Raw genomic sequence first — 21,415 nt, forward strand, 5'->3', positions numbered from 1 at the left:
TGAGACTTCTTGCCATGAGATTTATAAAAAGATTCTACAATATTAATTCCTTGATTGTGAGATTTCTTGTCATTATAGTCATTTATGAAGCTTCCATATTTACTTCTTTAACATGCATAGTTTTGAAGGAAACATCAATGGTACCTTGTAAGGCCAGCAAACCCCCTCAACTACTTGGCTGTGGTAGCGAAAGCCCGATCCAAAATATCTTGGATATTTTTATGTTACACCTCCATCTTGTTGTCCGATAATAATGCACTCAAAACTAAGCAAAAGCGCATTTAGAATTTTTAACATATAACTTGTCGTGGTGGAGTAACTTGAGCACAATGTAGAGGTGTTCTACATGTTGAAACAAAGAGAGATACACCAATATATCATAAAAATATCAGAATAAAACATCATAAATATGGTCAAAATACATCATTCATAAGATTTTGAAATATGGTTGGTGAATTGGTTAGTCCAAAAAAAAAACCACAAACTCATAGTGGCCATCATTTGTGAAAAATGTTGTTTTTTCAATGTTGAATTCAATCAGTATCTCTAGTGGTGGTGATGTAGAATTTTAGTTACATCGACTTTTATACCTCGCAAGCGTACGAATCGTTCATGTAATCTAGCAGTAAGCGAGGGTCATATCCACAGGGAGGATTGAATTTCGTGTATTCTTCAGTCAACTAGCCTAACCAAATATGATGAATTAATATGAACTAAACACTAATTATATCCTAAATTATCAAGCAATAATTTAATTAACTATTTGCACAACAGGAAACGTCAACTCTGGATTTTATCGTGATTCATGCCTCTCTCGAGCGCCACGTAACCACGAATCCGGATTCTCAATCCTTGCGTCTAGCCCCTCTCGGGCGCCTAGAGTTAAAGACAAAAATCGGATTAAAATACCAAAATCCAACCTCAATTATAATCTTACCCTAATTAACTAATTTAATCAAATATCAAGAAAACAAATCTTAAATAAACCTTAATTATCAAATCAGATTCAATTAACATTCAAAACCTAAGTTCAAACCATATAAAAAATTAAATTCAATAATGACGAATTACTCCCCTTCTTCCTCCTCTCGCTCGGGCAGCAACTCGTTCTCACGGGTGCTGCGATTTCCGGAAATTGGTGGCGTCGGGTAGCAACAGTGAGTGGCTGGAGGTAGAGACGACGCTGGCGACGATGGTTAGAAGCCGACAGACGGAGGTAACGTCCGGCGAAGAACGAAACAGAGCTGACGTTCTCTAACCGGCTCTCTCGAGTCTCGGTTGGAGTCGGAATGGCTCCGGGACTGGTCGAAATATGTAAACGACACCGGAGGATGGTCGGAAAGCGGAGTTGGCACCGGAGAAGCCCTCTCGGATCACTTCTCAGCCTGGCAAGCGACGACTGTCGAACTCACCTCGATGGAGACTCTCTCGAGCTCTCCTCGGGTTTGTTCTCGGTTGCTGGACGGCAGTGGACGGCGGTGGACGACGGTGGCGCGGCGGAGGGTATTGGCCCAGCGAACGACGGTGGGGAACTCCTCTCGGGTCCTCCCTTGTTTCCGGTCAAACAAACTCTGTTTTTGGTCTCCCTTTTTCCTTCTCTTCACGCTGCCTTCCCTCCTCAGGTTTTCCCTCTCGGGTCCCCCCTCTCGGGTCCCCTTTCGACCCCCTCTTTGGACGCCCCCCCCTTTTGCTTTAAATAATTTTATTTATTTTAAAACGATTTGACCTAAAAATCATCTCCATTTCACTAAGGGTATTTTGGTAAATATCTCCTTCTCCACCATAATTCTCCTGAAATTCCATAATTAAATCTATAAAAAGCATTTCAGGAAGAAATAAACCTTAAAAACAATAAAATATAATTCAGGAGAGAAAAATATGCAATATCGACAGTGATTAATGCCAAATTCAATAAATGCTCATTTCATTTGAAAACCGATAAATAACCACCTATAACACAATTATAAAGGTTATTCTATTATAATTAACTTAGTTCTCATGTCAGAATATAGCATCTATCACACCCCCAAACCTAAATCTTCGCTAGTCCCTAGAAAAACAACAATCAAACCAAAATTAAGCTTAGGAAAACAAAATGCCACTTTCGTAGGGAGCACGATTGCATTTAGCGCATGCAACAAGCCGTTAAACCCCTACTCTGCAGTAGTGGACGAGTTATGTCTCGTGAGGGTTTGCATGGAATTTACCCACAAAATTCATATAAATCAATAATATAAAAAGAAAAACTGAAGAAAATTTACTCCTCATTAGCATATGACTAACACTTAGTATCGTAAAATATCTGAAAATCATATGAGATCTTGCGAAATTTGAAAACCTGTGTAAAATATAGTCTATTATCAATCCAAATACACTCATTGTTACTCCACTTGAACCAATGTGACCCATAAACTATTACTTCAACAGAACAAAGAGGCAACAAGTAACAATAAAATCCTGCTCATATCACAATTAAGAGAAAATAGTAGAGTAAGCCTGTTGTCTAACAATCTCACAGAAGAAATGTACCAATTTCAGTCTTGACGTGCAACTTCTTTCAAATAATTCATCATCAAAGTTAAGGAAACTCATTGCTTCCAGATTTAAAACCATTTTATGCTATTACCAGCGCACTTTTTCTATTACCAGCGTAAGTTTTTTTTGTTTCACTGAATACTTTTGGTATTACCACCATTTTGTATTCGTCTTCACTGCACATGCACTTATTTTTAAGTAACCGACTGTTCCGGTGCATGTCCCTGGGTTTACCCAGGCTGTTTCTGAAGTTATCTGTCTTTTTGCAAGCAAGAGCATTTCCATTTGCATTCATACGTTACAACCAGGAATTTCACTGAGGTATAAAAAAGATTGAGTTCAAACAGGCATACAAGACTATTCAGACTAACATAGATCAACACTAGATTTACATGTTCTCTTTTGCAACTAAGTGCCAAGTCTAATGCAATAGTAAGTTATCCCACTGAATTCTCATGAATCACAACAAATGATATCAGATTTCTAATAGGCATATTCTACACAAATTTACGCAAAATTTTGAAACACATTTGAACAACTTATTTTAAATCTACTAATGTTAACCACATACTAAGAGGAGAAATTTGAAAACCGGGAACAGAAATCAAAAGAAAATTATTGCTAAGACATAAAAGAGTCGTTTCCCCCCCTAACCTAAACCTGACATTGTCCTCAATGGGGAAAAGTTAAAACACTATAAGGACTACAAAAAATAAAAAAAATAAAAAAACAAAAAAAAATAAAAAAAATAACAACTTAGCTAGTTATACTCCAATAGGGTGAGGGTTAAGCTCCCTCAGGGCTCCTAAATCCATAGGTGGGACCATATGTGTTTGGTCATCAACAATAATACCGAAAAGTCAATAAAGACCCCCAGGAATGATACATAGTCTCCCTCGAAGAAGGTTTACTCGTATCAGCCGTACCCGTAGGTAATCATCCGTAGATGAAACCGCTATCCCACATCACACTTTGAAGAAATCTTCGTGTGACTGGCCACTGAAGGCAGCAGGAATCACGCGCTGAACACAAGTCCTTAAGTTACTCACCATAAGGTTTTCATTCAATACTTTAAGATCGAACTGGTCAATCCCAGAACTGTTGTTTGAGTACAGACCTCTCAAACTAGGGACCAAAAGTCTGGTCATCGACTACTGGAACCATTTATGCTCTCAGCCGACAAGAGAGTATGAATAAACCAAAAAAAATAAAAAAATAAAAATAAAAATAAAACTGTAATGTACAAAGGGATAGAAAAGTGGGGATTGCCCACAATGTGCTAAGTTTATAGTCGTAAGCAAGACTCTGACGCATTCAAGATGAATTCTCAAGATACGGTTTGAGCCTCTGACCATTAAAATGGACCGGACCACCTGGATCTTAGCTTCCCTGTTGCAGGTAACTGTAATGGTTCACCCTGATTGGCCATGGTAGCTCTTACTTTGACTTCGGGTGTTTTCCTACAAATCTGTTCTACCTCTTCAACAAAGGGAGCTAATGGTCCACCTAGGGAGCGGCGCCCATGCATAAAAACACAAAAAGAAACAAAACAAACTATGAAATTAAGCTAACAAACTCACTACTAAAAATATGAACTAACTAGAAGAAATAAAAATAATTCCATAAAAAAAAAATCACCAAGCTAAAATTATGGAAGGAAAAAAAATAAATAAATAAAATAATAAAATAATAAAATAATAAAATAATAAAATAAAATAAAAATAAATCTAACCTAAGACCATGGAGAACAAAGAAATACACTTAATTACGTGCCTCCCCGGCAACGGCGCCAAAAACTTGATGTAGAATTTTAGTTACATCGACTTTTATACCTCGCAAGCGTACGAATCGTTCATGTAATCTAGCAGTAAGCGAGGGTCATATCCACAGGGAGGATTGAATTTCGTGTATTCTTCAGTCAACTAGCCTAACCAAATATGATGAATTAATATGAACTAAACACTAATTATATCCTAAATTATCAAGCAATAATTTAATTAACTATTTGCACAACAGGAAACGTCAACTCTGGATTTTACCGTGATTCGTGCCTCTCTCGAGTGCCACGTAACCACGAATCCGGATTCTCAATCCTTGCGTCTAGCCCCTCTCGGGCGCCTAGAGTTAAAGACAGAAATCAGATTAAAATACCAAAATCCAACCTCAATTATAATCTTACCCTAATTAACTAATTTAATCAAATATCAAGAAAACAAATCTTAAATAAACCTTAATTATCAAATCTGATTCAATTAACATTCAAAACCTAAGTTCAAACCATATAAAAAATTAAATTCAATAATGACGAATTACTCCCCTTCTTCCTCCTCTCGCTCGGGCAGCAACTCGTTCTCACGGGTGCTGCGATTTCCGGAAATTGGTGGCGTCGGGTAGCAATAGTGAGTGGCCGGAGGTAGAGACGACGCCGGCGACGACGGTTAGAAGCCGACGGACGGAGGTAACGTCCGGCGAAGAACGAAACAGAGCTGACGTTCTCTAACCGGCTCTCTCGAGTCTCGGTTGGAGTCGGAATGGCTCCGGGACTGGTCAGAATATGTAAATGACGCCGGAGGATGGTCGGAAAGCGGAGTTGGCACCGGAGAAGCCCTCTCGGATCACTTCTCGGCCTGGCGAGCGACGACTGTCGAACTCACCTTGATGGAGACTCTCTCGAGCTCTCCTCGGGTTTGTTCTCGGTTGCTGGACGGCAGTGGACGGCGGTGGACGACGGTGGCGCGGCGGAGGGTATTGGCCCGGCGAACGATGGTGGGGAACTCCTCTCGGGTCCTTCCCTGTTTCCGGTCTAACAAACTTTGTTTTTGGTCTCCCTTTTTCCTTCTCTTCTTCCCTCCTCAAGTTTTCCCTCTCGAGTCCCCCCTCTCAGGTCCCCTTTCGACCCCCTCTTTGGACGCCCCCCTTTTGCTTTAAATAATTTTATTTATTTTAAAACGATTTGACCTAAAAATCATCTCCATTTCACTAAGGGTATTTTGGTAAATATCTCCTTCTCCACCATAATTCTCCTGAAATTCCATAATTAAATCTATAAAAAGCATTTCAGGAAGAAATAAACCTTAAAAACAATAAAATATAATTCAGGAGAGAAAAATATGCAATATCGACAGTGATTAATGCCAAATTCAATAAATGCTCATTTCATTTGAAAACCGATAAATAACCACCTATAACACAATTATAAAGGTTATTCTATTATAATTAACTTAGTTCTCATGTCAGAATATAGCATCTATCAGGTGGTCTTTCTTTGAAAAAAGAGAGGCACAATACAACTCATCTAGAAACTGATCTATAATAGAGACAGGGTTCTTATCTTTAGTGGCAGCTTCATTCAATGCCCGATAGTCCACATAGAACTGCTATGAACCATCTTTATTTTTCACTAGCAACAAGGGTGTAGAGTAAGGGCTACAACTGAGTGGATAATTCCTTGTTGGAGCATCTTTTGGACAAGTTTCACAATCTCATCCTTTTGAATATTTGAATAGTGAGATGGCTGAATGTTTAGTGAAGCATTGTTTGATTTTAGAGGAATGTGGTGGTCATATCATCAATAAGAAAAAATTCCATTACATTTGAAGTGCCTTGAATGTTGAGTTGGCCTAGAGCCGTTGGTAAGGAAGTTTTGTTGGCATTAATAGCTCTATTTCTTGAGCAGATTGATGTCAACTTCTCATCTTGTTTCTTTGTGAGCTTAGTTGCTTACAACAAGGTAGTAGGAGCAAACATCCATACATTGTCTCCAATTTCAATTTAGAGGCCACTTACAGTACAACCAATGAGGGTCTTTTGTCTCCAATTGGCTAGCAACTCATATTTTGCTTGGTAGGTTGCACTTTGTTAGTTTGTCTAAGGTTGGTCAAGGTTGTATCAAAATATTGATATCCAGAGGACCCAAAATGCCCACAAAGTGCTTGTCCAAATGACTCCCATACGAGGTGTAGCTCCTCCTTCTAATACCATCGAAATCAAGTAAGGGCCTTTACTTCACAAACAACAATTTCAGGTCCCAGTTGGTGTTGAGATAATATAATGGGTAATCTGTGACTTTATAGGTGGAAAAAATGGAGTTAGACGATGCAGGGTTGCAGAGGCTCATCTAAGCTTTGGGGTGCCTATCTACTCTTTCCCACATGTGGCTTGTATGTGGGAGCTATTGTAGGTCCTTCAATTGGAGTTTGTTGTAACACAACTGCTGTATTGTGGCCACCATTTGGTCTTTTGATGCCTTGAATTCGGTTTTGAGTTGATTGAGTCCAGCTTCCTCGAGTACCATATGAGAGAAGAGACCATATACTCATTGAATGATAACATCAATTCCACTGTTGGTGGGACCCACCATGAGGACGTGAGATGCCAAAAAGAGTCCTCACCAAAGCTAGCTCGAGTTAGAAGATAAGAGGCACAAGTTGGAATAAGTTAGAAGACTTGAAGATCAAGTGGAACCCACAAAGATACCACGAGCTGGTAATCTTATCAATATGAGCTGGAAGATCGTCCACGTGATTGAAGAAGAGTTAAAGTTCAAGTTATATTAGACCTCTAGTAGATTACGTTATCTTTTTCATGATAGACTTATCTTAGAGAGTTAGAGTTGGAATGTAATTAGGAGACTTAAAGGTTAATTGTATAAGAAATCTATCACTTCCTCTACTATAAATAGAGGTGTATTAATTCAGAATTAATCAAGTTCTACAATTCTTTCTTGAGTAAATCTCTCTCTCTTTGCTTGGCACACACCTTTCTTCTCTTCTTCTCTTCTCTCTACCCGAGAGCTTTCTTCCCCTTTTCTTCTTCTTCTTTCTCTCTTCTCTTGCTCGGAATATTGGAAAAGGGATCCTAAATTCAACATGGTATCAGACCATTAAATTTAGGATTCCCATCTCAAAAGGAATGCTCTAAGAAGATATGATCAACACCACTCATAGAAGGCTCTTTGTGAAGAAAGATCACAAACCGTGACATAAGTTCTTAATTTTTTTATTACTTCATGTTACTGGTTTCCGAATTTAGAAGATGATTTAAAGATGAGTATGTGAATGTTTTTCATCTTATGAGATTGTGGATATAAATGCCTCTCGATATAGAAGAAGCTATCAAAATAGTTTGTCGGTTTGGAATTTCTGTTAACAGAGACCAGTCCATGATCAGATTGTTGAAAAAAAAATTCATGGGAACAAGAGTCCCCTGATGTAGAAGATTGATATTGAATCTCTTGTGAGTGGTATTTATTAAGAGAAAAAATTAGAATAATGATTTAGCGTCAATGCTAAGGTTCTCCATGCACCAAGTTGTTTGAAGAATACTACTTGGATATTTTGATTAGAATTTTTTTGTGGAGAATTATTTTCATTGAAGTGCCTATTATGGCTAAAGATAATATGAGTATCAAAGGTGGTACACTCAAAATTACAACAATACCCTTATGAAGGGTATCAAATTTTATGAATTGGTCCACATCGGTTTGGAGGTTTCTTATAACAAAGGACCTACTTGGTCATCTCACCAACCGTAGACCACCTATTGTTGACGAAGACATTTTTTTTATAACAAATAGTTAAAAAAATGATACCATTGTGATTAGTTGGCTAATCAAAAGCATGGAAAAATTGTGGAAAGAATGCTTTCATTGTGGGAGATATGGTCACACTATCAATACATCCTATTACAAGGAAGGAAGTTACTATGGAAAAAATGGTCACTATGGAGAAATATGATATAATGCCAACGAAAACTCAAACTTGAAAAAGGCTAATCAAGCCTTAGTAGGTGATACAAAGGAGGATCAGCCCACAAAATCAACTAAAAAGCAAAATTTTACTGATGAAGAATATGAGTTGTTTCAGAAAATGATGGGTTCTTCTCCAACTTCCTCATTAAATACTGCTGCCACCACTACTTTAGGTATATTATCTGCCACATCTTCATCCTGGATGATTGACTCAGGAGCCTCCAAACATCTTACTGGTAACAGACATTTATTACATTCTATATCTCCATGTCTTTCACATAAGTTTGTTACCATAGCTGGCGGTTCTCAAACCAAGAGCTGACAAAGTATTTTAACTGCCCTATCACCTTCTCACCCACTTCGTGTGTTTTTAAGGATCTTATAACAAAGTAGGCGATTGGTGGAGGCCGTGAACAAGGGGGGCTATACTACCTAGATGTGCCAAAAATAAATATTGTTTCCACCAGTGAAAATGAGACAAGGCTATGGCACAACTGGTTGGGACATCCATCTACACATTCTCTTCATTATATGTTTCCTACTCTTAAAATCAGGTCAAAGTTTAATTATGATGTTTTTCAACCGAGTAAACATCAAAGGAGTACATACACACCTCATCTAGAAGTCAAAAGTATTACTCTGTTTTCATTAATTCATACAGATGTTTGGGGACCCTTAAGCGTCTCAAGTATTTCTCAAGTCAAGTATTTTATTACATTTATTGATAACTTCACTCGTACCACTTGATTGTTTCTATTTTAGGAGCGTTCTGAGATTCCATTAATTTTTAAGTCTTTTCATGCTATGGTACTCACTCAGTTTGTTCATAAAATAAAATACTTCGGTCTTATAATGCCAAAGAATACATTTCCTAAGACCTTGACTTTTTTTGTCAAGAAAATGGCATTATCCATTAATCATCATGTGCCTACACTCCTCAACAAAATGGTGTAGCCTAATAGAAAAATCGTCATATTCTTGAGGTATCTCGTGTTTTATTATATGTCATGAAAGTTTTATACTTTTATTGGCCTCATGCAATCCTTACCATATGCTTTCTTATAAACCATCTACCATCTTCCATTCTTGGTAATAAATCTCCTTACTCTATATTGTTAACAAATAATGATCCATTTTCACTGCCCTTGAAAGTCTTCTGGTGTCAATGTTTTGTCCATATTTCCTCTCCAAAACACAGTAAAATTGTTCCTAAATCTATCGAGTGTATCTTTCTAGGATACTCTCGTACACAAAAGGGTTATGTTTGCTATAATCTCATTCTTCAGCTTTTACTTGTGTCCAAGGATGTCACATTTTTTTAAGACCCTCCATACTATTCTGATAATGTTCCTTCAGGTTTATCTTCAGTACCAGGTTCTCCTCGACAGATTGTACCCCATGCTACGGAAACTTCTCAACCCCCAAAAACACTGGCTGACACCACACCTGCTGAGTTTACGGATCCCATCGAGGTAAGTCCATCTTCTCCAGTTGTTTTTGGCCCACAATATGATACTCGTCCTATTTCACAAAGAAAAGAACCCAGATCATGCACCATACCCTCTACATCTCATCCCATATCAAATTTTGTGTCTCATCATCGTTTGTCCCCTGCATGTTGTCAATTTCTCTCTGCTATTTCTTCCATATCTGTACCACAGTCCTATCAGGAGGCTCTCAAACATCCAGGGTGGAAGACAGCAATGGATGAAGAAATGTAGACACTTTATGAAAATCAGACATGGGCTCTAGTCCCACTTCCATCAGATAAGAAACTCGTCGGTTGTAAATGAGTGTTTACTTTGAAACACAATTTGGATGAGTTTGTGGCTCGACTAAAAGCTCACCTCGTGGCTAAAGGCTATACACAATGTTATGGAATTTATTATGAGGAAACCTTCACTATAGTAGACAAAATGAACTCAGTACGTGTGTTATTATCTTTGGCATCCAACTCTTCTTGGCAGGTATATCAACTTGATGTGAAAAATGCCTTTCTGAATGGGGACATCAAAGAAGAAATTTATATGCAACAACCAATTGGGTATGTGGTTGAGGTGGAGTCAGTATGTCGACTAAAAAATTTTTTGTATAGTCTGAAACAGTCCCCTCGTTCATGGTTTGAGAAATTTAGTCAAGCCCTCACATGGGCAGGATTTTACAGATTCTCTGGAGATCACTCAATTTTTATTAAAACACACCTAAAGGCAAGGTAATTTTGGCAATATATGTTGATGATATCATTTTAACTGGTAGTGATTCTGAGGGCATCTAGGAAACAAAAGAAAAAAATATGTGTTGAATTCAAGACAAAGGATCTTGGACTACTCAAATATTTTCTGGGTATTGAAGTATTACAATTTAGACATGGGATTGTACTATCCCAAAGGAAGTATGCCCTTGATCTACTGGAGGAGACAGAAATGCTGGGATGCAAACCAACAGACACTCCTATGGACTCAAATACAAAATTATGTGTAGGTACTGGAGAAGATGTAGATATCGGGAAATATCAAAGACTTGTGGGAAGACTTATTTACCTGTGTGTAACAAGGCCGGATATATCATATGTAGTAAGTGTGGTGACTCAATACATGCACAAACCACCACTTAGTCATTGGAAAGCACTTGAAAGGATATTACGATATCTTAAAGGAGCTCCACGAAGAGGGCTTCTCTATAAAAATCATGGTCACTTCAACATCGAAGGATTCTCAGATGCAGATTAGTAGGATCCCCAGATGACAGGAAATCTACTTCGGGATTTTGTAAGATGGTTGGAGGGAATTTGGTTACATGGAGAAGCAAGTAGCAAAATGTAGTAGCACGGTCTAGTGTAGAAGCAGAATACAGAGCCATGACATTCACTGTTAGTGAACTCCTATAGATAAAATCTCTTCTCAATGAATTGGGATTCTACAAAGAAGCTTCAATGGACCTATATTGTGATAATCAAGTAGCAATACACATTAAATCAAATCCGGTCTTCCATGAAAGAACAAAGCATAATGAAGTGGACAACCATTTTATACGAGAAAAGTTCCAAGTGTGTCTTTTGTCTCTAAAGCATATATCATCACAAAGTCAACTTGCAGATATTCTCACCAAGTTGGTTACTCACAAGATTATGTTTACCATTTGCAGCTAGCTGGGCATCTACGATGTTTTTTCACCCCCAACTTGAGGGGGAGTGTTACAATGTGGGACCTACCATGGTTCACGAGCTAGTGGGACCCATCATGAGGATGTGGGATGCCAATAAGAGTCTTCACCCAAGATAGCACAAGTTAAGAGATAAGAGGCACAAGTTAGAATAAGTTAGAAGACTTGAAGATCAAGTGAGACCCACAAAGTTACCACGATGTCACGGGGTCGCAACTCCTTTGCTTAACCCATGCGACACTTGTGCGGAAAACTCTTTTTGCCAATACACAAGTCAGCCTAACTCTCACTCTTACTTGTAGGGCTACACTCACTCACCCGATGGAAGCAATGAGAGAAGTTAAAAGGGCTTAAGGGACTTCCTCAAGAGAGATTGTATTGCACTCCAATGAGTTGTGTACAAATGAGAGACTCTCCCCTATTTATAGTTTTGAGGGGAAGCAATGAATGTTCTAGATTGTATACACTTGTCATTGATCCAATGGTTTGGATCCTTCTAGACTATTCCACTACCATCTAGTTATGGACCTTTCTAGACTCTTATATACAATACTAGGGTGTATGCCCAACTGCATATACCGAACCCAACTTGGTGTATGTGAGGAACCTTCTAGAGAGCTTCTAGAGATCCCTCCTTCTAGAACATGGGTTGGGCCATCCATAGAGGGCTTGGGAAAGAACCTCCTCTATGTATCCTCAAAGGGGTCACAAGCCCGATGAGTATGTTGTGGGCTTGGGCTCCGTGACATTCTCCCCCACCTAAATTACGCAATGTCCTTGTTGCGTTCCTTGTACATCGTGATCTGGTCCTCAAACTACCATAGTGCCTTAGCTTCTTCCCATGTAACCTCATTCTCTAGAAATTCACTCCATTTCACTAAGTACTCCATCTTAGGCTGGACTCCCCTTCGTCTCTTTATGCGATCACTGATGATGTATTCCACCTCTTTGTCAAACGACGAAGTCATCAATGGTGGTGCGCATTTGCTAACTCCTCTTGAAGGATCCTCCGCATCTGCATGGTAGGGCTTCAATATGCTTGCATGAAAGACCGGATGGATCATGAGGGATGGTGGGAGTTGGACTTGGTATGAAACCTTTCCAACTCTCTTGGTGATGGGGTAAGGCCCTTCATATCTCCTTACCAACCCCTTGTGCTTCCCGCGCAAAGCTTTGAACTGTTGAGGTGGTAACTTTATCATGACGAGGTCCCCCACCTTGAACTCAAGTGGCCACCTTTTCTCATCCGCGTGCTTCTTCATCCTCTTAGCAGCTTTGTGTAGGTAGGACTTTGCTATGTTAGCCTGTTCATGCTAGTTCTTGGCAAACTGGTAGGCTACAGGGCTCTTGCCTTCATAGCTGGTTCCTACCGTCAATGGTGTGAGCGGTTGTTGGCCGGTGGCCAACTCAAAGGGGCTATGGCCTGTTGACTCGTTCTTTTGCAAGTTGTAGCAAAACTGGGCCACATCCAAAAGCTTCACCCAATCTTTCTAATTTGCACTCATGAAGTGCCTTAGGTATTCCTCCAGCAATGCGTTCGTGTGATCTGTTTGTCCGTCTGTTTGGGGGTGAAAGCTCGTGGAGAAGCAAAGTTCTGTCCCCAAGAGTTTGAACATCTCCGTAAAAAATTCCCAGTGAACCGAGGGTCTCGGTCACTTATAATCGTCTTAGGGACTCCCCAATACTTCACCACGTTTTTCAAGATCAGCCGAGCTGATTCATCTGCAATGCAATCTGTTGGAGCAGCAATGAAGGTAGCATACTTGGAGAACCGATCTACCACAACTAAGACAGACCCATCCCGTCCATCTTAGGCAACGCTGATATGAAATCCATGGAGATGCTCTCCCACGGTCGTTCCGGCATATGTAATGGCTCCAGCAACCCTCCCGGCTTTCTATGTTCAACCTTGTCTTGTTGGCAAACTAGGCAGGTCTTCACATACTTGTCTATATCGTCCACCATCCGAGGCCAATAGTATCTGGTCTCCAACAAGGCAAGGGTCCTTCTTTGCCCTGGGTAGCCAGCCCATAGGGTGTCATGGCATTCCTTCATCAGTTCTCTTCTGAGGGTGCCCCACTTTGGCACATAGAGACGGTTCCCCTTAGTGTAGAGAAGCCCATCCTCTTTCCAAAATCTTCTTGTCCTTCCATCCTCGATAGCTTGAATGATGCCTCTGGCCACATCATCCCTTCTAAGCCCTTCTCGTATACGGTCTGGAAAAGTCTCATTAAGTTTGCTTACCATGGCCACATGTTCGAGCTTCATGGCGACAAGTTCAGCCTTCCGACTCAAGGCGTCCACAACCTAGTTAATCCATCCAGGCTTGTATTCCATCACCATATCAAACTCAGCCAAGAAGTCTTGCCAACGCGCTTGCTTCGGACTCAACTTCTTCTGGGTCTGAAAAATAACTTGTAGCCACATTGTCTGTCTTAACAATGAAGCGAGAGCGAAGCAAGTAGTGCATCCACGTTCTTAGGCAATGTACCACGGCCATCATCTTCTTTTCTTGGACTGTATACTTCCGCTCCGTCTCATTCAACTTCCGACTTTCATACGCAACAGGGTGCCCCTCCTGTTCCAAAACCCCTCCAATGGCAAAGTCAGAAGCGTTAGTGTGTACCTCAAAATATTTGGAATGGTCCTCCAACTTGAGCACTGGTTCCTCCATTACCGTGCCCTTAAGGTCCTCAAACGCCTCCTTGCACTGCTCCGTCCATAGCCATGAGACATTCTTTTTCAACATATTTGTGAGTGGAGCAGCACGTTGTGAGTATCCTTCAATAAACCTCCGGTAGTAGTTGCAAGGCCCAGGAAGCTCCGCAGCTCTGTCACCTTCGTGGGTACCTCCCACTCTACTATAGTGTGGACCTTGGCCTTGTCCATCCAGATCCGCCCATCTCCAATCCAATGCCCAAGGAATGTGACTTCCTTCAAGGCAAAAAAGCACTTCTCTCTCTTCACATAGAGAGAGTTTTCCCGTATTACTTGGAAAACAATTCGTAAGTGGTCTAAGTGTTCCTTTAACGTTTGGTTGTAGACCACAATATCATCCAAGTAGACCACTACGAATCGATCCAAGTATGGATGAAAGATCTTGTTCATCAAAGTGCAAATCGTAGCTGGGGCATTCGTCAAGCCGAAGGGCATTATTAGAAACTCGTAAGATCCATACCTTGTGATGCAAGTAGTCTTCGGCTCGTCTCCTTCAGCAATCTGCACTTGATAGTACCCCGATCGTAGATCAAGTTTGCTAAAGTACCGTGCCTCAGCCAGCCTATCGAACAAATCTACTATGAGCGGAATTGGATATTTATTCTTGATGGTTACCTTGTTGAGTGCTAGGTAGTCGATGCACATCCTAAGGGTCCCATCGTGCTTCTTCAGGAACAATACCGGCGTTCCATAAGGGGCTTTTGACGGTCGTATAAATCCAGCATCCAGCAACTCTCATAGTTGCCTCCTTAGTTCCTCCAGCTCAGGTGGTGACATCCGATATGGGGCTAGCGTAGGGGGTCTTGAACCGGGCTCCAACTCGATTTGGTGATTGGCCTCCCTCCTTGGTGGTAATCTCTTGGGCAGCTCTGGCGGCATGACATTTTTAAAATCACTAAGGATTTTCTCAACTTCCTGTGGCATGGGCATCCCATCTTTCTCTTCTGACAAAGTGGCCAAGTAGGTTACCTCACCCTTCTTGAGGCCCTTGACCAGCTGCATAACCGACAACATCTTACCTATCTTCTTGCCATCCTTCAACACCGGGACCATGCAAGGTGCCTTCTCATCCAAAAAGCTTAACACACCTAAACATGGCATAGGAATGGCCTTGGCCGAGCTAAGGAACTCTATTCTGAGAATGACTTTGAAGTCATCCAAGGGCACTGCTGTCAGGTTAATGGTGCATTGCCATTCTCCTTCCTTAAAGGTGATGCTCCTTGCAACTTCAATCACTGGTTTAGCCTCAGAGTTGACCGCCTTCATCCTACTCACATCCTTCTCCAACTTGAGACCCAGCCTCTTGGCCTCTTCTCCTGAGATGAAGTTGTGAGTGGCTCCAGTATCAATCATAGCACGTGTGTTTTTGCCATTTAGACACACGTCTATGTACATGAGGTCCTTGACTGAATGGGCAGAAGGCTTTGCCACATGAGCCTGCCCCTTCATGGCATTGAGGAGTCTAAGTGCCCCCATCTTAGGCTCCTCCTCATTCTCGCTCTCCTCCTCATGGCCTTCCATGTTCACCAACAAGGCATTGAGAGCTTTCTTCTTTAGGCACTCAAAAGTTCTATGGTCACCGTCACAAATGAAATAACCAGAGCGACAAGGGACGAACTTACCTTTGCCCTTTTGATCATAGCTGGTTTACTTGCCTTCTTCCTTCTGGTACTTCAGTTTGTCTCCCCCGCCTTTGCCTTGGTTAGGCTTGCCCCTTTTGTCTTTGTTTGAGCCCTCAGCCTTCTTTGTGAATTCGACCAACTTCTCCGTTGTTGAGAGTGTGGTGGCCAGGTCTTGAACTCCTCGCCTTTGCAACTCTTGCTCCGCCCAAGGTTGCAAACCGTCCATGAAGAAGAAGAGCTTGTATTTCTCAGCCATGTCAAATATATTTAGTAGCAAGACTGTGAACTGGTTGACATATTCTCGAATAAACCCCGTATGTTTTAGCCGCTTTAGATCCTTCCGAGCCAAGTACTCCACGTTCTCTGGGAAGAATTGAGACTTGATCTCCTTCCTGAAATCTTCCCATGTTGCTATAGTGCAATGGCCTTCGGTCACATCACCGTACCTCCGTCTCCACCATAGCATTGCATCGTCGGTGAGATACATAGTAGTTGTATCCACCTTCAAGGCTTCCTCCAAAATCTTAGCGGCTTTGAAGTATTGCTCCATTTGCCAAAGAAAATTCTCCAAGTCCTTGGCATCTCGTTTCCCATTGTAGCTCTTAGTTTTCGGGACTTTGACCTTTGGAGCGAACTCCCTCGATCCAAGCCCTCCCCCAGAAGCTACCGCCTTCTCCAATAGGGTCAATCGAATTTTAACATCTTCGAGCTCAACTACTTCTTCGTGGAGGCTAGTCATTTCTCCTTCCATAGTCTCAAGCCTTTCTGACATGCTTTCAACTTTCTCTGTTGTCTTTTCATTCAAGGTTTTAAAAACCTCTACCGCACTTTGCATGTCGGCTTCAAGACTATGCAAGGCATCTACAAAAGCGTTCGATTTGTTCAAACACTCAGAGAGAGTTTGTTCAAACTTACCAGCCCGAGCCTCCAGTATAGACATACGAGAATCCAAAGCCGATTCCCGATCTCGATCCCTTGACCTATCTCTTTTCGTCTTTGAAGAGTTGGCCCTCCACCAGCACGTTGCTCACTTATGAATCGCTGGCCATGACGCAACAACAATCCTCAGCAATTCCCCCTCTCGAACCGAAGCTCTGATACCAACTGTCACGGGGTGACAACTCCTTTGCTTAACCCGTGCGGCACTTGTGCGCAAAACTCCTTTTGCCAATACACAAGTCAGCCTAACTCTCACTCTTACTTGTAGGGCTACACTCACTCACCCGATGGAAGCAATGAGAGAAGTTAAAAGGGCTTAAGGGACTTGCTCAAGAGAGATTGTATTGCACTCCAATGAGTTGTGTACAAATGAGAGAGTCTCCCCTATTTATAGTTTTGAGGGGGAGCAATGAATGTTCTATATTGTATACACTTGTCATTGATCCAATGGTTTGGATCCTTCTAGACTATTCCACTACCATCTAGCTATGGACCTTTCTAGACTCTTATATACTATACTATGGTGTATGTGTGGAACCTTCTAGAGAGATTCTAGAGATCCCTCCTTCTAGAACATGGGTTGGGCCATCCATAGAGGACTTGGGCAAGAACCTCCTCTATGTATCCTCAAAGGGGTCATAGGCCCGATGAGTATGCTATGGGCTTGGGCTCCGTGACAACGAGCTGGTAATCTTATCAATATGAGCTGGAAGATCATGTGGGACCCACAAAGATAAGACCACGAACTAACCTCCTCTCTTATGTCCACATGATTGAAGAAGAGTTAGAGTTCAAGTTATATTAGACCTCTAGTCAATTCTGTTATCTTTTCATGATAGACTTATCTTTGAGAGTTAGAGTTAGAATGTAATTAGGAGACTTAAAGGTTAATTTTATAAGGACTCTATCACTTCCTCTACTATAAATAGAGGTGGTGTAATTCAGAATTAATCAAGTTCTATAATTCTTTCTTGAGTAAATTTCTCTCTCTTTGTTTGACGCACACCTTTCTTCTCTTCTTCTCTTCTCTCTACCCGAGAGCTTTCTTCCCCTTTTCTTCTTCTTTTTTCTCTCTTCTCTTGCTCGGAATATTAGAAAAGGGATCCTAAATTCAACAAGAACAATTTCAATTTGAGAATTACTCTTGGGATTATTTTTGCAATCTTGTGAATAATAAACATTACCCACTTTAGTGATTATTATCACTATATTTGCTCAAAATCATTTGAGGTTGGTTTCGACATATCAGCCACTATATGATGTAATTAGTTTATGTTTTTCTTGTCTCTTCTTCCCTCTTACTAGGTTGAAGGGTATAATTTTAATATTGTACTTTTATCATCTATAAATATAGCTTAAGGGGGAGAGTTTGGACATGTCTACAACCATAATTCTCCGGCCTCTTTTTCCTTCTCCAAATTCGTCACTCTTCTTCTTCTCCTCCTAAACCTTCTCTCTACAACTCTCCTTCTTCTTCTCATCCCTTAACCCTCTTATACTTTCATTATACATCATGGAATCCTAAGTTTTAACAATTCTGAATATAAATGCTGAATAAGGTTGGTACAAACCATTCGGGAAGTTGAGGCTTTCTGCTGCTACATGAAATTTTTTTGTTGCTTGACCATTGATGCTTAAGATGTAATTTTCTCTTTATAAAAAAATCGTATTTCAATGATTCTTTTTGAGTTGGAAATTGGACTCGAAGATCTTTCCAATGGTATATAATTTACTAAATGAAACATATGGTATAAGACTAAAACATCTAATGAAAAATAGGAATAGGGAAAAAAGACTTAAGGAAAAACGAGAAACTCTTTTTTTTTTTTCGTTCTTCTTCCTCCTTTTCTTCTCCATCTTCTTCTCTTTGTCCATCTAAGATCTTGGACCTTTTTGATACCATGTTATTTCTAGGGCCAACACATAAACCCAAGATATCTCTATTGGAAGATAGGGCCTAAACCCACAAGACCAAGGAAGACCCACATATCCAAGTGTGTTGGAGGATGGGCTCAAGCCCATAAGACCAAGGAAGGCCCATGCATCCAAGAGATATAGAAGATGGGTTCAAGACCCACATATCATGGAGAAGGCTCATAGGCCCACATACAATGATGGTTGGATGGTAAATAACGAGTCATTTCATAGAGGTGGCATTGATGTAATTATGTTTAAATTTCAGGGTTAAAACTCTAAACCCTAAGTTCAGAGATATTATTATAATATAATAGTTTTATTAATCTATAAATAGAACTGTAGGGTGAGGGTTAGGACATCAAGTCCATAACCTCTTCTTCCTTTGGTATTCTCCCAATGGGTTTCTCTCCCTTTTTCTCTATGAGCTAAATTCATGGAGTCCTGAAAATCAACATGGTATCAAAGCTTTGATTTTCAGGATTCCGACTATGGTTTTTAGGATTCAAGAAATCCATTATTTTTATTTTGTCATATTGATTTTTTTTTTTTATAGTTGCTAGAATTCTTTTTATTTTTATTTTTGTTAGTCTTTTTCTGTCCTGCTTCAGTTGTTAGTAACTTTTTTTTTATAATTGCATATTTGTCTCTGGCGTTGCTCTCTGGTATGGCTTCAAGGACTCTCATTTATTGCTGCTGCTCTAAATTTCTGAGACTCTGGTTGTCTCTCATAAACCTTGTTGTCGTGTTTTAGAATGGTTTTCTGCTGAAAGTATAGAATTCGTATCATTGGAAGTATCTTGCTCTGGTGATCTCTGTACATCGGTTCAGTGCACCATTGTTGTCACCTACAAGTGGACGGAAGTCATATTTTTTCTCCCAAGCTTACTGCTACAAACTCGGAGGTGTAATTAGCCAACTCAGAGTGTCGTCATTCCGAGTTGATCTTGTGATCTCATGAAATTCCGAGTTGCTCAATTTGCTCTACTGATTGATTAATGCCCGACCTTCTAATTCTGGAAGTTCAACGTCAAGAGGAAGAAGAAGCCACTGTTGCCTTCTCCACTACTGTTGCCAATTAAATCTGTTGGATTGATTTTTATTCGGAAAGTTTCTGTTTTCGTATTCAAGATCTCTCTGCTGGCTTACGGAGGATTAAGGTGCTGGCTAATTGATTCCGCCGTGTTGCCATTTCTGAACGGTGAACCATCCACTCTGCTATTCGGGGAAGAAGAACGCAGTTGCCAAATTAATTTTTTTTTTTTTTGTTTCCTAAGTTTGGAAACCGAATCCAACGCTATTGCTGAGTTGGCTGTCATCCCTATTTGGAAAGTTCCTTTGCTGATTCTTCTGGAGATATACTCTGCTGTTGTCGAAAATTTTCCCTCTGGTTTTCCACTTTGTCGGGAAGCAGGGAAGAAGATGACGATGTTGCGGATTTAAATTGTTTCCTAAGTTAGGAAACCTGAATTAATAATGCGCCGATTCAGCGCCTGCCGAGACACGGACTCGCCCGAGTCAAGCCAGCGACCCAGCGAACCGGGCTGCCCTTCTAGCTGCTGTTGAACAGCACCAGTCTACCAAATCAACCCAGACCAACTCGGACTGAGTCAACTAGGTCCAGGTCAATCTGACTTGGGCCACTTATTTTCTACCTAGATATACGTGTCTAGAACAAAGCTTATACATATTTCTGCAACGACTCGGATATATTGGTTTACTATTTGACTCAGTTTGACTCTATAAATTTTTCTTTGGCTGAATTATTATTTTGAAGAATTGACATATTATTTCTTGGTCAACATATTATTTGGTACAAATATTTGCATTAAATTATTTCATGGGTCAATTTTACAAGGATTTTTGGTTCGTGTTATATGGGCCCAAACCCATTTCAGCTGCTGCTATTGTGTCTCTTTGGGTACGACATTATTATTAAAGAAGAGGAGACCTCGTACCATCATTTATTTATCCCCGTAAAAAGATCAAATGTTAATGGTTGGGATTCCATGACGGAGGAACTTAATACCCCCGTAAAAAATATCACATGTCAATGGTTGGGATTCCATGACGGAGGAACTTAATACTCCCATAAAAAATATCAAATGTCAATGGTTGGGATTCCATGACGGAGGAACTTAATACCCTATCAAAAATATCAAATGCCAATGGTTGGGATTCAATGACGGAGGAACTTAATACCCCCGTCAAAAATATCAAATGTCAATGGTTAGGATTCCATGACGGAGGAATTTAATACTCCCGTAAAAAATATTAAATGCCAATGGTTGGGATTCCATGATGGAGGAACTTAATACCCCCATAAAAAAATATCAAATGTCAATGCTTGAGATTTCATGATGGAGGAACTTAATACCCCGTAAAAAATATCAAATGTCAAAGGTTGGAACACCAAGACGGAGGAACTTAAATTGGCCAGGTAGGCCTCATGAAAGAGAGCACCAGCATGAGTGGGAGTGTTGGACGATGGGAGGACTACCATTTTATATATAAAAAAAAATTTTATACATCATTTGCAGCAAGTTGGGAGTTCATGTTGTTCTCTCATCCTCAGCTTGAGGGAGACTGTTGGAAGATAGGGCCCAAGCCCATACGACCAAGGAAGGCCCACATTTCCATGGGCTCAAGCCCATAGATCAAGAGGAAGGCCCATAGGCCCATATACAATAATGGCAGTATGATAAATAAAGAGTCATCTCATAGAGATGGCATTGATGTAATTAGGTTAAAGTTCCAAGGTTAAAACCCTAAACCC

At 40.5% G+C, this 21,415-nt stretch overlaps 1 protein-coding gene and 1 pseudogene across 1 annotated transcript; both read right to left on the reverse strand.

Moving 5' to 3' along the window:
- Positions 1–12,261: 12,261 nt before the first annotated feature.
- LOC137963080 (uncharacterized) lies at positions 12,262–12,708 on the reverse strand. The gene has a single exon (XM_068810262.1). The coding sequence runs from the start codon at positions 12,706–12,708 to the stop codon at positions 12,262–12,264; it is 447 nt and encodes a 148-aa protein (XP_068666363.1).
- Positions 12,709–13,231: 523 nt separating this feature from the next.
- Positions 13,232–16,726, reverse strand: LOC137963081 (uncharacterized; annotated as a pseudogene).
- Positions 16,727–21,415: the final 4,689 nt, after the last annotated feature.

The sequence above is a fragment of the Aristolochia californica genome, unplaced genomic scaffold (assembly GCF_029961685.1).
Source record: "Aristolochia californica isolate CCGP_79_NKW_82.1479 unplaced genomic scaffold, dmAriCali1.0.hap1 SCAF_4, whole genome shotgun sequence".
Classification (NCBI taxonomy): domain Eukaryota; kingdom Viridiplantae; phylum Streptophyta; class Magnoliopsida; order Piperales; family Aristolochiaceae; genus Aristolochia; species Aristolochia californica.